At 54.9% G+C, this 14349-nt stretch overlaps 1 protein-coding gene across 2 annotated transcripts; it reads right to left on the reverse strand.

Annotated features, from left to right (window-relative positions):
• Positions 1 to 1622: 1622 nt before the first annotated feature.
• Positions 1623 to 12365, reverse strand: SERPINH1 (serpin family H member 1). 2 transcript variants are annotated; one of them, XM_036860448.1, is made up of 6 exons: positions 12172 to 12270; positions 10650 to 10693; positions 7454 to 8109; positions 6158 to 6256; positions 5811 to 6043; positions 1623 to 2640 (listed from the first exon to the last, which is right to left on the reverse strand). In XM_036860448.1, the coding sequence occupies exons 3-6, from the start codon at positions 8073 to 8075 to the stop codon at positions 2338 to 2340; spliced, it is 1257 nt and encodes a 418-aa protein (XP_036716343.1). In that variant the 5' UTR covers positions 8076 to 8109; positions 10650 to 10693; positions 12172 to 12270; the 3' UTR covers positions 1623 to 2337. The 2 variants fall into 2 exon arrangements, with proteins under 2 accessions (XP_036716343.1, XP_036716341.1); XM_036860446.1 differs by lacking the exon at positions 10650 to 10693 and having other exon boundaries at positions 12172 to 12365.
• Positions 12366 to 14349: the final 1984 nt, after the last annotated feature.

Below are 14349 nucleotides of genomic sequence, written 5' to 3' on the forward strand. Positions count from 1 at the left end.
TTATGTGTGTATGACACTGAATTTGAGTGCAGGACATACAGTGATGAACAAGACATGGGGACTTCCCTGGTGGCGCAGTGGTTAAGAATCTGCCTGCCAATTCAGGGGACGTGGGTTCGATCCCTGGTCCGGGAAGATCCCACATGCCGCGGGGCAACTAAGCCCATGTGCCACAATTACTGAGCCTGCGCTCTAGAGCCCATGACCTACAATTACTGAGCCCACATGCCACAACTACTGAAGCCTGCACACCTAGAGCCCGTGCTCCGCAACGAGAAGCCACTGCAATGAGAAGCCCGCGCACCGCAACGAAGAGTAGCCCCCGCTCGTCGCAACTAGAGAAAGCCTGCACGCAGCCAAAAATAAATAATTTTTTTTTAAAAAAGTCATCGTCCCTATTCTCGTGGAGCTTCCATTCTAGTAGTGGGGACAAACCAAATGTGTCAATAGGTGGATAATTTAGGAGCACTGAGTCAGTAAAACAAGAAAACATAGTAAAGAAACTGATGTTGTGGAGGAGCTGCTTATACTAGGTGGTTAGGGAAGGCCTTGTGGAGTAGATGACATTTAGGCTGAGTTCTGGACGACAAAAAAGCAGTCTTGCAAAGATCTAGAAGAACCACTTGCCAGAAAGAACAGCTAGTGCAAAGGCCCTGAGGCAGGAGAGTAAGTGTGGCCTGTCTGGGAACAGAATGATCCAGGGGACTGGAACACAGTGAGTACTGAGCATACTTGTCACTGTCCCTACGTCTCCACTTCTAGATGAAGCCTCTTGAGGGCAGAGATCCAATTTATTGGGTTCACAGCACAGAACAGACCTGGAGTTCTGAACAGCTGTGTTGCATTATGGTAATAATGGGAGTGAATCAGCTGGCCCTTCTGCAGCCCCATTCACATCTTGGAGGACTCCAACTAGGTTGCCCAGCCAAGCAGGGACTCCCTCCTTGGACCAACAACCCCCAGGGCAGAGTTGTTGGCAAACGGAAGCTGGAGAGGTGCCCAGAGAGAGGTAGTGACCTGCCCAAAGTCACACAGTCAGCAAACAGCAGAGATGGGTCATGAATCCAGTTTCCTCTGTTCCTCTGCCTCCCTGGCCACTGGTCTTCTGTCCCGTGCATCCCACTTGCCCTCTCCCTCCCTGAGCTGTGATGTCAGGAGCCCCAAGGACCATGAAAGGTAACCAATGTGAGGGCTGTATCAGGTCCCTCGTCTCCTGCTGCAAACCCAAACACAGAGCAAGGTTCCCACAAGCTCCTTCTTCACAAAGTCCTGCCCAGCTGGGCAGCCTGAGCTTGTGCCCTCTGGCCCTGGATGTGGATGAGGTCAGCTTTAAGTGAAAGCCTAGGGGGCTGAAGACTGGGACCCTGGGGCCCTGCACAGTAGGACAGCAAAGCTCTGGGCTCCAGGTCCAGCGCTGTCATTCCGGCTCTGCAGCCACCGCCAAAACAATTTCCGATTCAGCACATAGTGGGCCTGCCACACGGTATTATCTGCAGTTATCTGCCAGGATTTCAGGGCCTGACAAGGGCTATTAGTAGCAAACGTGGCTTAACAGAAGGAGCCCTTATCCCTGGGGAAGAATGAGATGGGAATCTCTGATCCAATCCCCTTCCATGCTCTGACAAAATTTCACTGGAAAATTTTATTGAAAAAAACAATTGTACAAATAAGTTCTTTGTTTGACAGCAACAAAGGCTCATTTCCCCCCTTTCCTCCCCATCTTTGAAAATCTGTAAAAGGAAAAAAAAAAGTTCATCCCCATGATGCCTGACTGGAGTCTGCCCAAGAGCTCCCCCTGCCCCCCCATAAGCTATACCCGACCCCCTCACTGGGGTGAGACCCATGGAGGGGGGTGGGTACGTGTCCCAGGGGCTGCAGCACCTAGTTTTATAGTTGAGGGAAGTTAGAAGATTGGGAGGGAGCTGGGGAGGGGCTGAGGTGGTGGTAGTATCAGGAAGAGGGCCCCCATTCCATGAGGGCTTGGCTGAACCCCCAGCTCGATTCCGTCTCACAGATGAGAAAGCACACAGCTATAAATATGAACACTGACGGAGGCAGGCTGGATCCCAGGGCTGAGGGCAGGGCTCCACGACTACTGCCCAGCTCCCACAGGACGTGGGGTCTCTGGGCTCAGCATCCTGACATCTGGGGGCCCGTGTCCAGGCAGACTGAATCCTGGCTGGGAAGGTCTGCTCAGACACAGCCAGTCATCCTGTTTTCCCACCCCCCACCCCGTGGACTATCCAAGGTCAGTACCTCAGCTCCCCACCCCCATAGCACCCATGTGTCTCAGGAGCCTCCCACTGCCCCCTGCCATCCCACACCCACCCTGGGGCCCTATAACTCGTCTCGCATCTTGTCGCCCTTGGGCCGGACCAGGCGCCCAATGAACAGCAGGGAGCCGCTCTGGGTGTCTCGAACCAGGAAGATGAAGGGGTGGTCGGCGTAGAAGAGCTTGGGGCTGCGCAGCTCCTCACGCCCATAGATGTCCTGGTCGAAGGGGTTGCCGTCTGTGTCCCACTCGAAGGCGGTGGCGTGGAACACACTGGCCAGGTACAGGTCCTTCTTGCCGGACATGCGAGACAGGTCTGCCTTGTTCTTGTCAATGGCCTCAGTCAGACCCAGCCCAGCCAGGTGTTTCTGCAGGACCAGATGAGTGCCGGTGAGGCCACGGTGGGTAAGGCTCCTAGACCCTCACCCTCCACCCACACCGCCTGCTGTCTCCTCCCGTCTCTTCCTCAGAGCAGAGATTACCACTCCCTGCCACCTTCTGTGTGCCAGACATGGCGTGGGCACTGCCAAGCACTGCTTTCCTAATTCTCATGAAAACCCTGCAAGAGCTTCCAATCACCACTTCACAGATGAGGAAACTAAGGCTCAGGGGGAAAAGGCAGAATTTATGCCTGGCCCCGCCGAGCCACCTTGACCTGTGCTTCTCAAACTGTGGGTGGTGGACCGCCAGCATCAGCATGCCCCAGGGGCTTACATGAAGCGCACGTTCCCTGACTCCAGCCCAGAGCCACTGAATCACAATCTCTGGGGGTGGGGCTGGGAACCTTTCTGAACCAACTCTCCAGGTAATTCTTGACACGCTCAAGTTTGAGAAAGACTGTCCTAAGGACAGCTATGACCACATCACTCTGGGGCTTAAAACCTTTCCAGAGTGATATGATGTCTGGGATTTGCTTCAAAATAATCTGATGGGGGGGCTTCCCTGGTGGCGCAGTGGTTGAGAATCCGCCTGCCAATGCAGGGGACACGGGTTCGAGCCCCTGGTCTGGGAAAATCCCACATGCCGCGGAGCAACTGGGCCCGTGAGCCACAACCACTGAGCCTGCGCTCCGCAACAAGAGAGTCCGCAATAGTGAGAGGCCTGCGCACCACGATGAAGAGTGGCCCCTGCTCGCCGCAACTAGAGAAAGCCCTCGCACAGAAATGAAGACCCAACACAGCCAAAAATTAATTAATTAATTAATTAATTTTAAAAATAATAATAATCTGATGGGGGAGGAATGGGTGTGTATAAATGAATCCTTATTGGTCATGAGTTGACGATGGTTGATGTTGGGTGATGGATACATGAGGGTTCCTGATACTAATCTCTCTATTTTTCATATATTTTTATACATTTCCATAGTAAAAAGTTAAAACGCACACACACACACACCACACATACACACACACGCCCTCTTCCAAGGCTCTGCACAACCCCTGGAAGCCAAGGACAAGCTCTTTCCTGTGAACTGTGCTTGCATTGCAGCCTTAACCCTCAGCATGTCCCACTCTGCTCTCCACTCAACAGCCTCCCTGAAACTGCATCCTCGATGGCATCTCAGTGGCTACCCTGTCTCTGTAGGGCCCTTTAGACGCCATGTCTTCTGGGAAGGCTTTCCTATCCCACAAGACTGGAGCCGCGCCTCTCTGGGCCGCAGCACCCCTGGCCTCCCTCTGTCTATCAGTGTGTGGTCCTGTCTGTCTCTCGCACCTGGCTCAGAGCTCCCTCAAGGCAGGGCCCATATTCAGGGCTCTCCCTGGCTCTCAGTGCAGAAGAGGTGGCAGTAAAGGACTGTCGGCTGAGTGAACAGCAGCCTTCAGGGCCCAGGCTTCTGCGGGACAGTGCACTTCCCCAGCATGGCCAAACGGGCACGAGACCTAGGGATCTGAGAGTCGGGGTGTCCTGAGACAGGCATTCTAGGCCCAGCTATTCCAGTCCCCATGACTTCGCATCACCCTCTTGGAATTTCCCAACTCAATCTATTGCAGGGTAGCGGGTAGTGTGTCCACCCAGGGTGCCAGAAAAACACGGGAGAAAGAAGGGAAGTCAGATGACAGCAACTGCAGGAGAAGGGGCTGGGGTAGAGTCGGGACAGGCACAAGAAGGAGACGGGTGGCTCCTCTCTGGAAACCCTCAGTGCTGTCTACAGTACAGACCACACAAGCTCCACTAGTCTCTGGTTTGAAGCCTAAGCCCCATCTCATCTCAAGCTTTCTCTCTCCACGCTCTCTCAGCAGCAAGTCTGAAACAATTCTGTAGGTGAGAGACCTGCCAAGGAATCATTTCTGGAATCCAAGGGAGGAATGAGATGAAAGTTTTCCCTTTTGAGTAGAGGAAAAAATCTTTCTCTCCTGATTGACAAAAAGGCCACCCTGAGTTTTCACCTTGAGAACTAACTGCAGCTCCACTGCTCACTAGCTAGGGTGACCTTAGCGAGTCACTGCTTCTCTCCGAGCTGCTGCCCACCACCCAGAGTGGTCATGAGGGAGAAATGATGTTGAGCGGGTTTGGTTAAGTTTCCCGCCAAGTGACTCAGAGCCAAAAGCCATTATTAGTCTTATTACTGCATGGGGGACAATCCTCCAGCTTGAACAGTCTATACACGCATACCCCAGAGATATCGCGGGTTCGGTTCTAGACCACCACAATAAAGTGAATATTGCAATAATGCGAGTCACATGAATTTTTTGGTTTCCCGGTGCATATAAAAGTTATGTTTATACTATACTGTAGTCTATTAACTCTGCAATAGTATTATGTCTTAAAAAATCAATGTACATACCTTAATTAAAAATACTTTATTGCTAAAAAATGCTAACCATCATCTGAGCCTTCAGGGAGTCAATCTTTTTGCTGGTGGAGGGTTTGAAATACTGCGAGAATTACTGAAACGTGACACGAAGCGAGCAAATGCTGTTGGAAAAGTGGAGCCAATAGACTTGTTTGACGCAGGATTGCCATAAGTCTTCAGTTTGTAAAAAAACGCAGTAAAGCGAAGCACAATAAAACGAGGCATGCCTGCACTTTGGGGCACTTCAGACTCTGAGAGGCAGCACAGCCTAAGATTAAGGGCATGGCTTGGTGCTAGATGTCTGAGTTATTGACAATGTGAATTTGGATATGTTATTTAACTTTTCTGAGCCTCCCTTTCCTCATCTGTAAGATAAGGTTGATAGTCCTACCTAATAAAGTTGTTTTGAGAATTAAGAGTTTAATACATACAAAGTGCTTAGGAAGAGTGCCTAGCATACAGCACGTGCTCAATTATATAGGGTTGGCCAAAAAGTTCGTTTGGGTTTTTCATACGATGTTACAGAAAAACCTGAACGAACTTTTTGGCCAACCCAATATTTAGCTATTGATGTTATCACCATCTTCCCAAGGGCAGGGACCATGCCTCCTCCCCCAGCACAGCCCAGTACTGCCTGGACACCCAGAGGGGCTCAGGACAGACCTGCTGAGCTGGTGAATGGGTGCCCCATGCGCCATGCCCCTCTCCAAGCCCTGCAGGCCCTTGAGTTGGGCCATCCCTCACCTGCAGGTCGTGGGTCACCTCCACCACACCCTTGGGCAGGGAGATGGCAACAGCCTTCTTCTGCATCTTCCCCATCCAGATCTTCAGCTGCTCTTTGGTCAGCAGCTTCTCAAGGCGCTCAAGGGGCTCCACGTGGTGGGGCATGATGATGATGAGGCTGGAGAGCTTGTGCGCCAGGGGCATCTCCACAATTTGCAGCTTCTCCTTCTCGTCATCATAGTAGTTGTAGAGACCTGGGAGAAGAGCAGAAAGGGCGCTGGGCACACTGTGGGGCGGGGGCGGGCCAGGCCCCAAGCACCCTCAAGCCCCCACTTTGCCCCCCCAACCCTGCCCTGCAAGGCACCTACCTGTCCGGTGCATCATGGTGACACCCACGGTATAGGAACGGGTCACCATGAAGCCTCGGTTGTCTACCATCTTGTGGTGGAATCTCTCATCCCAGTGTGCTGTAGTGGGAAGTAGAACACAAGGTCAGAAATAGATGCCCCCACCTTGTCAAGACACTCCCCTCAACTGCACACCCTGGATTTTCCCCTGCTCAAGGCCTTTGTTCAAGTCTTCAGGGCTCAACTGCAGCCCACCTCCCCCCGAGCATCCAGCCCACAGAGTACATGTTCCCTGCTTTGGGGTTGTGGGTCTTGGCCCCAGGACATGCTGCCTGAAGATATGGCTCTCTATATTTAGGGCCTACCTGTTTCTGCATGACAGGGGGTGCCTTCAGAAGGAGGACCCTTGCTCAGCTACCACCATGTTCACTTCACCTCCGCCCTGACAACTGTCAGGCATTTGCGCAACATGCGCTGAGCTAGACTTCCCACCCCACCTGCTAACTGAGGTCTGTGCCCTGGGCAGGGGATGCCCCAAGACCACCCTTAATTCTTGTCTGCCAGCCCTGTCTCTGGGCCCCCAAAAATGACCCAAAAAACCATGAATATGTGACAGAGGCATGAGCCCTGCCCTATGTCACATACAGACCTGTATTCAAATTCAGTCTCAGTCACCAACTGGCTGCAAGACCTTTCACCCCTATCTTGGTCTCTTCATTTGTAAAAGACGGGTCACCTCATCCTCACAGCATGCCGTGAGAGGAACAGTGCTATCCATACAGGTACTCAAAAATACACATTAAGCCCAAATCGAATCTTCAGTTCAAGATGCACCTGGACCTGAGTCCGGGCTCTCTCCTCCTAGCTGAGCCTCAGTTTCCTCACCTGTGAAATGGAGGTAACACCACCTGCCCCCAAAGTTGCTTTGAAGGTTAGTAATGATCACAGATGTGGAGCTTTTCTCCAGCTCATTACTGAGATAGAATTGATTACTAAATTTGATTCCAAGACAAGCAACAACACACTCTGATGTGATGAAACACGGTAGGAGCACATCTTATGGAGTCCTTCGGTGGGGCTTGCATCTCTGTCCCATTCTTTTAGACACAACACTACACCTCTCTGAATCTAGTTTCTCATATGTAACAAGAGTTCAATAACAGTGCCTCCCTCTGGGTCCACGGGTTGTTAATGAGGACTGAAGGAGCCCCAGCCTTGGTGCTCAGCACGGGAACATTGATCTGATTTGCCAGGGGCGGGGCTCCGAGGAGAGGAGGCCCCGCCCCACCGCGCCCTGCCCCGCCCGTCCGGACTCACGCTTGAAGAACATAGCATTGACCAGCAGCGCGCCATCTGTGCGCTCCACGTCCTTGGTGACCTCGGGCAGCTTGCCGTCGGTGGTCTGCGCCGCCCACTCGTTGATGGACTGCAGGGCGCTGCGCTTGTCGCGGAAGTTGATCTTGGAGTGCTCGCAGTTGTAGTGCTGCTTGCTGCTGCGCACGAAGTCGTCTGCGAAGCTCACCGAGCTGGGCCCATACAGGCGGCTGCCCAGCTTCCAGGTCACGTTGCGCGCCGTGCTGTTGCTGAGCGAGCGCAGCAGCTCGCCCAGGCCCGCGTGCACCTCCTCGTCGCGCAGCTGCTCGGCGCTCAGCACCGCCTTGGCCTGCGACGCGGTGGCCGCCTTGCCGCCCAGCGACACTAGCCCCAGGGACGAGGCCACCACCACGGGCGACAGCAGGATGTTCTCCACCGCCTGGTCCTTGGCCATGGCCTGGTACAGGCTGAAGGCCAGGCCGGCGCTGCGCTCAGCCAACGTGGCCGCCTTGGGGCTCAGCTTCTCCGCCGGGCCGGGAGCTGCTGCGGCCGCGGGTTTCTTCACCTCGGCGGCCAGGGCTCTGGCCAGTAGGCAGAAGGTGCTGATGAGCATGAGGGCACGCATGGCTGGGAGGTGGGTTGTGAGCACCACGGAGGACCTGTGAGGGTGGCAGAGAGAGGGCGGCCCTGAAGCCCTAGTCGTTCCTCCCCAACAACCATCCCTAGCCTTCTGGCTGTCACCAAGTCCCTTGGAGATGGGAGCAAGAGGGCCCAGAGCTCTAGGTAGCCCGGACCTAACTCCGGGTTGCCCAGATTGGGGGTCTCCGTCTGCCCACTCTCTCAGAGGCCTTCTTTGACTCCCTAGCCAAAGCAGGCAAGTCCCCACCTCAGCCCTATTGATTTCTTGCACTGAACTTAACATTTAGACTTATGTTTGTTATGTACTGTTTCCATCCCTAATTAGTCTGACCTCCAGGAGGGTTGGAAACCTAGCCAGTCTGGTTTCCCTCTATATCCCCAGTGCCTGGCACACAACAGGCCTCAGCTGTTCCTGAATGAACAGAAACCAGGGCCACTTGCCCAAACCTGGGGTCTTCAGTTATTAGCTCTGATCTCATACAACCCTGGGGCCCTTTTCCAGTGGGGGGAAAAAAAAAGTGGTAGATGGGCTCAGGGTCTGCATGAAACTCAGGGGCCTGGACAAAGGATGTCATGTGGGGCGGAGGTGTAGGCCTGCTCCTCCCCGAATGCCTTTCCTTCTGCCCTGGGATGTTAATGAGTCACCAGTTGGTTCACTCATTAAATGAGAGAGTCCAGATGCCCTACTCTGCTGCCCCAAGGGTGACCTTGAGTTCGCATGTGTGCATGTGTGTGTGCCCACCCCTCTCTGAGCCTCAGGTCCATTTTCCAAGTTGTATGGGTCTAGGTCTCCATGCCCAGGCTTCTGTCTTGGCAGGGACTTGCCTGCCTGTCTGCCCACAGCCCCTGGAGCGGATGTGTGAAATCCCCAGGACAAAAGCTGGGGGGGAGGCAGGGGAGGTTTCCTGAGAGGAAGGATACTAAGGGAGAGGGTAAGTCACAGCTCAAAGGAACAATGACACCGACACCCCTTCACCAGAGGCTGGTGGCCAGATGTGTGTTCATTCTCCCAGGAAGCTGGGCCACCTCAGATTCCATTCTGCCCTCCCATCTGACAGTCATCACCACACATGCCCATCTACTCTGTGGCTTCAAGATTGCCCTCAGGTCCCCTCCTCAAACCACAGCAGTAGCAGTGGCCCCTAGGACAAGCCCCTCTCCCCTCTCTGGGTCCTCCCATCAGGACAGTCTCTCCATATGGACTTATTTCCACACTCCTCCACTTTGAGGTCATTTCCACTTCTCCAGGCAGCACAACAGAAGAGGAGATGGCATGGCAAAGGGAAGGTTTGGAAGGAACTGTGGTGATCCCACGGCTCTGGCAGATCCCATCTCGTGGTCCTCAAGAAGATGGAAAACTCAGAATCCTGGTGGACGACCCTCAGGCCTTGAGCCTGCCTGGGGAGCACTGGCTTTCTGCGAAGATTCTACTGCTGCAGCCATCCTGTGAACCAAGCCAAGTCCCCCCTCCCTGGGCTGCCACCTCCTTGGAGGTGCAGTGCAGAGGAGAAGCAAAGGGTACATGGGGAGAGGTGGTGGGAGGAAGGAAGGCCACTGAGCCCCACAGCTGCCTGGGGGAAGGTATCAAAGAGATCTGTAGCCTAGAGTATGGATTGCGGAGGTAAGACAGAGTTTCACCCTAAAGAACGGATTGGGAAGGGAATATCTCAGGGCCCAGGCTGCCTTCCTCCCAGCCCTAGCTACTTCCCCACCAGGCCTGGAACCTCAAAGGCAGAGCGGCCATATAATTATTGTACAAACAAGGACACTTAAGAGAGTAAAATGGGACACTACTAATTATTAGGCCAGGACAACAGGCATATGGTCATCCTATTCAAAGGCTGCCTTTAGTCCAGACAGCTGATGCCAGAGCTTGGACCTCTGCAGAGGCCACCAGCATCCCCTTGAGAGGCAGTCTCGGAGTCTAGTTCACAGCCTTGCCACGTGGCAGGCACTATCTTGACAGCCCCACCCCCAGCCAACCAGAACCTTAAAGGGCTGGGAGGGGTTTTTTAAGAAAGCTCCAAATGACTAGTTTGGGATTCCTCAGGCAGCCACACAGCTGCGCTCCTGTTCCTGCTCCTGCTCCGGGTGACGTGGCATGCTGGAAATTGAATTATCTCCACCCGCCTGCAGAGGGGGGCTTCCAACCCGGGAAGCAGGAGGCCTGGGTTCAGGTCCCAGGGGGTGCCATGGAGCCTCCCTGGCCCTAGCTTCGAGCCCGCAACGTCACTCTCCGCAGGGAGATGTGCAGCTATGGAGAAGGGCTGCCCTGTTAACCCAGCAGCAGGAACGGAGGAAGGCAAGTCACTGCAAGCAAGCCAGCCTCCCACAGCCCAGCCCCTGTTGCCACAGAGAAATCCTAGCCCTTAGGCCAAGGTTAGAAGATTTATACTCCCACAGAGAAAAATACACGATCCCAGAACCAAGGGCTGTGCCCACAGCTAGCCAGGCCAAGTTGAGACTGGGTTCCAGATTTTTGTAAGTAGAGGGAAGGGAAGCAGATGCTAGGGGGGGACCACCAGAAGGGCTCTCAAACACTTGAGGAGGGCTAAAGTACCTTGAAACTGCCTCAGGGGGAGGTCAATGCCTGCCTTTTTCATTCTGAAAGAAAACAGAAGAGTGAGGAGGATGGGATAGGGCAGAGCTGGCGTGGTGGTGAGGGGGGGCCTGGTAGGCCCAGCCCCCGTACGGAACCCTGTCTACACTGCCCCTGGCAGAAGGAAGACGTAACCAGTCCCAGACCTACAAGGACCTTGGAGGTCATTCACTTCACCAAACAGCGGGAGAAATTGAGGCCAGAGAGGGGGCAGGGAGCCACCTCCAGTCCACCAGGGATCAGTGGGGGTCCGGCTTCCTAGCACAGGGCTCCTTCCTCCCAGAAGCACCCACAGAGCCCCTCCGGAGGGCTGGATGTGGTGTCCTGTTACACAGCCCGTGAAAAAACATTTCTGCTGGGAATCCCAGTGACCAGAGACAAAAGGAGGGGAGCCGGAGGCCTCAGGAAGGGGGGATGGGCAGATGAACTGCCTGAGGACAGAAGGGTGTGGTCCCAGCCAGAGACTTCCAGGGAACCAAAGCCCCCTGATTTTCCTCCGGCCTCCATCCGGCCTCCATCCGGGCCCTGCAGACCAGAGGGACCAGCCGGAAGCCCGGGAAGAGGAGGGGCCGGGCCTTCTGGCCATGCTGGAAGCGGTTTCATTCTTCTTCCACCACTCCAGCCGCCTCAGGAATGTCCCTAAGCTGGGGGCAGGGAACCCCGGCCTCTTAAGTAGCCTTAACCCTGCAGTTACTCCAGGAACCAGGTGGCGGTGGACAGAATTACAGCGGGTGACTCAAAGCCTTCGAGGGAGCTCCCCGCTCTCCCTTCCGTGGGGACATGCAGACCCGGTCACCTCCTCACCGCTTTTTGGAGGGAGGTGGGGAGACTGGTGCTGGCTGCCATGACCTACACGTGCAGGTTGCTGATCAGAAATGGAGCCGCGGTCCTCCCAAACCATGGGGACCCCAAGAGCCAAGCAGAAGTCAAGACTATTTCACCTCCTTTTCCTACCAGCCTACCTCAGGAGGCTCAGATGCCCCCCAGCAAGCCTGTGAGGAGGTTGGTCCACTGGCCCTTGGGCCTCAACCCCACAACTGGAGGCACCCCGACATGCAAAGCCAGCCTGGCCTCCCTGTCCCTGCTGGAAGGCGTTCCAGACCCCATCTCCTCCCTCCTTGGTCCTGCAGAGGGACGAGCCTCAGCATACCGGCTCCCAGCGCCACTGTTTCCTCTCTGCCACCAGCACCCCTGCCCCACAGTTATGCGGAACCCTGCACTTTTTCCGGGACCTCTGAGTGCCCCGACTCTCCATCCCGGCTCTGATATCTGCTCTGGCCCTCGGGCTCGCTCTGCCATCACCACCCAGCCCCGGGTTCTCCATGCCGAACCCTCCAGCTGTCCCCAAAGTGCCAGGGACTCCAGTTTGCGGGCTCTGGGGTGGCCCCTAAACCCTCCCGCGGGCCGCTCTCCCCTCTCGTTTTCTTGAGCACCCCCAAAGCTCCCGCCGCTCCCCCCGGCCGCCCCCGCCCCTGCCCCTCACCTGGCCGGGCTGGGCTGGCGCGGGGACCGCAGTCACAGTGCCGCACTAGAGCCGCGAACGGATTCCACTCTCCGCCGCGCCCCCGCTCTCCAGATCTATATATGGCGTTCCCCCACCCCACCTCCCGCCCGTCCCGAGAAACTTCTGGAAAGTTAGAAAAGCTTCCGGAGGGCGCCCCGGCTCCGCCAAAAAAAGCCAAAGCCCTCCCCCAAACCGCCCCGGCTCCCACCCCTCCCTCTGCGGGCAGTCACCCGGCCCCTGGGTCCTACTGCCCCCCTCATCGGACGGGGTCGCGGCACCCGGGGAGCCCCTGCCTTGAGGCTGGGTGCCCGGGGTTCGCACGACTGCAGAGCGAGCTGGCATCCTTCGATTCAGCTGAGACTCTGCACCTTAGTGGGAGCTCGGAACGCTTAGCTGGAGGGCACATGGGTCTCCAGGGTCCAACTCCCCGGAGAGGAGCCCCCTAACACCCCAAGGCTCTTTGCACAAGCCAGCTACCCCTGATTGCGCATTCCTTCCAGCACCCCTTTCCCTGCGCCTCCAAGTGGATCCAGTCCCCCATTTTTGAGCTGAAACTTAATTGGGTTCCTCAGTCAGGGCCCCTCTCCTTCCTCTCAGAGGAGGTGGTCAGAGGTTGGGAGGCAGCACCCTTCTCCATGTGCAGTTTATCCTGAGCACCTTGGAGCTCAACCTCAGTGGCCACCCCGACAGGAAGAGTGGTCGGGCCAGTCCCAGTACCTGACCCTCACCCAGGAAAGTATTGGAAACAACTGGGAAACACCACGTGGTCTGCCTGGGCCTGGGGGGGTGCACAGGAAGAAAACCCTGGCTGTCCACCAAGTAATATGCTGTGTGACCCTAAAGAAGTTACTCTCCTTTCTGGGCCTCAGTTCCTTTGTGAAATGTCATTCCTTGCTTCCTTTCCTTGTCTGTCTCCGTCTGTCTCTGTCTCTCTGTCCTTGGTCGTCCCTGCCCCCTCCCTGTCTGGGTCCTCTCCCACAGGTCTCACTATCAACTCCTCTTGCCCCACCCTTCCCCAGTTGATAGCCTCTTGAGCTCTGAGCTAAGCTGGGGTATTCATTTCCGTTCCAGGTGCGGAAGACACAGCCAAGAACAGAACAAAGTCCCTGCCCTTAGGATGAACATTCTGAGGGGAGAATGCACATCTTAGTAGGGAACTTGAGAAGGTAGAAGATTATTTAGGACATCCCCCTCCCTCCCCCAAATCTTTAATAGGTAAATCATAGATAACCCATGGGCCCCAGTATGGAGAAGGGACAGACACTTCACTCACTCATTCATTCATTCAATCAACAAACTGTGCTGAACATCTTCTTGCTTCCAGGTGCATCTCTGGATCTTAGGGAGGAAATGAAGCCCAGCACTCAAAAGATGAATCATCCAGGTCCCTGGCAGCAGAGGTGAGGGGAGGGCACTTTCTGGCCACCCCAGCCTGGTGGTAGTGACTAACTTCTCAGTCTGGCTTAGGCTGCTGATGTTCAAAGTCTGATTACAAGGATTGTGGGAAATCTTAGATCCCAAGAGCTTCAGACTCTTCGAATCAGGGTCAAAGAATCAGAGACCACTTGAAACTTAAGGTAGTCATCACAGAATATGATATCCCCATGAAATCTTTGAATTCATCCAAGGAATCTTAGAATGTTAACTCTCAGAGTCAAAGAATCTTAGAATAGAAGTATTGAGGACTCTGGGCTGCAAGGCATCTCAGAGGTCATGGAATCCTGTCTGTAGCCCCTGGCGGAAGTCCTCTCTGAAGTACCCCAAAAAGGCAAGCGCCCAGGTTCCTCCAGGAACAGGGAGCTCACCTCCCTCGGAGGCAGCCCAGTATCCTTTTCTTAGGACAGGTCTGATCGTTGACAAAATCTCTTAGCCTCAGGGCGGTGTCCATCTCTTTGGTGCAGCTGTCCAGGTTTTCATGTACTTCCCTCTGCCTCATCTGTGTATTGCTTTTAAGAATAAGTCCTTGCTATTCAAGGAAACTGAGAAAATCGCCTGGGTCCCAGGCCCAACTCCACCCTCTACCCCACCCCCAGCTTGGCCCTCAGGTGGTAATTGGCCAGTCAGCTAAGGGTCCATCAAAGCTGGTGTAATGAAGGAGAGGTTTGCCTTGATTTCCAGCAGGTCCAGATGTCAAAATCCTGCAGAGATTTCCTTTCC

This window comes from Balaenoptera musculus, chromosome 8 (assembly GCF_009873245.2).
Source record: "Balaenoptera musculus isolate JJ_BM4_2016_0621 chromosome 8, mBalMus1.pri.v3, whole genome shotgun sequence".
Lineage (NCBI taxonomy): Eukaryota > Metazoa > Chordata > Mammalia > Artiodactyla > Balaenopteridae > Balaenoptera > Balaenoptera musculus.

Bases quoted from the DNA above. Each gene is read 5' to 3' on its own strand.
- SERPINH1 (XM_036860446.1), bottom strand. From the start codon at position 8,075: ATGCGTGCCCTCATGCTCATCAGCACCTTCTGCCTACTGGCCAGAGCC. The intron at 6,257-7,453 runs GTGAGTCCGGAC...TTCCCACTACAG, and splicing joins CAATGCTATGTTCTTCAAGC to CACACTGGGATGAGAGATTC. The intron at 6,044-6,157 runs GTAGGTGCCTTG...CTCTTCTCCCAG, and splicing joins CACCATGATGCACCGGACAG to GTCTCTACAACTACTATGAT.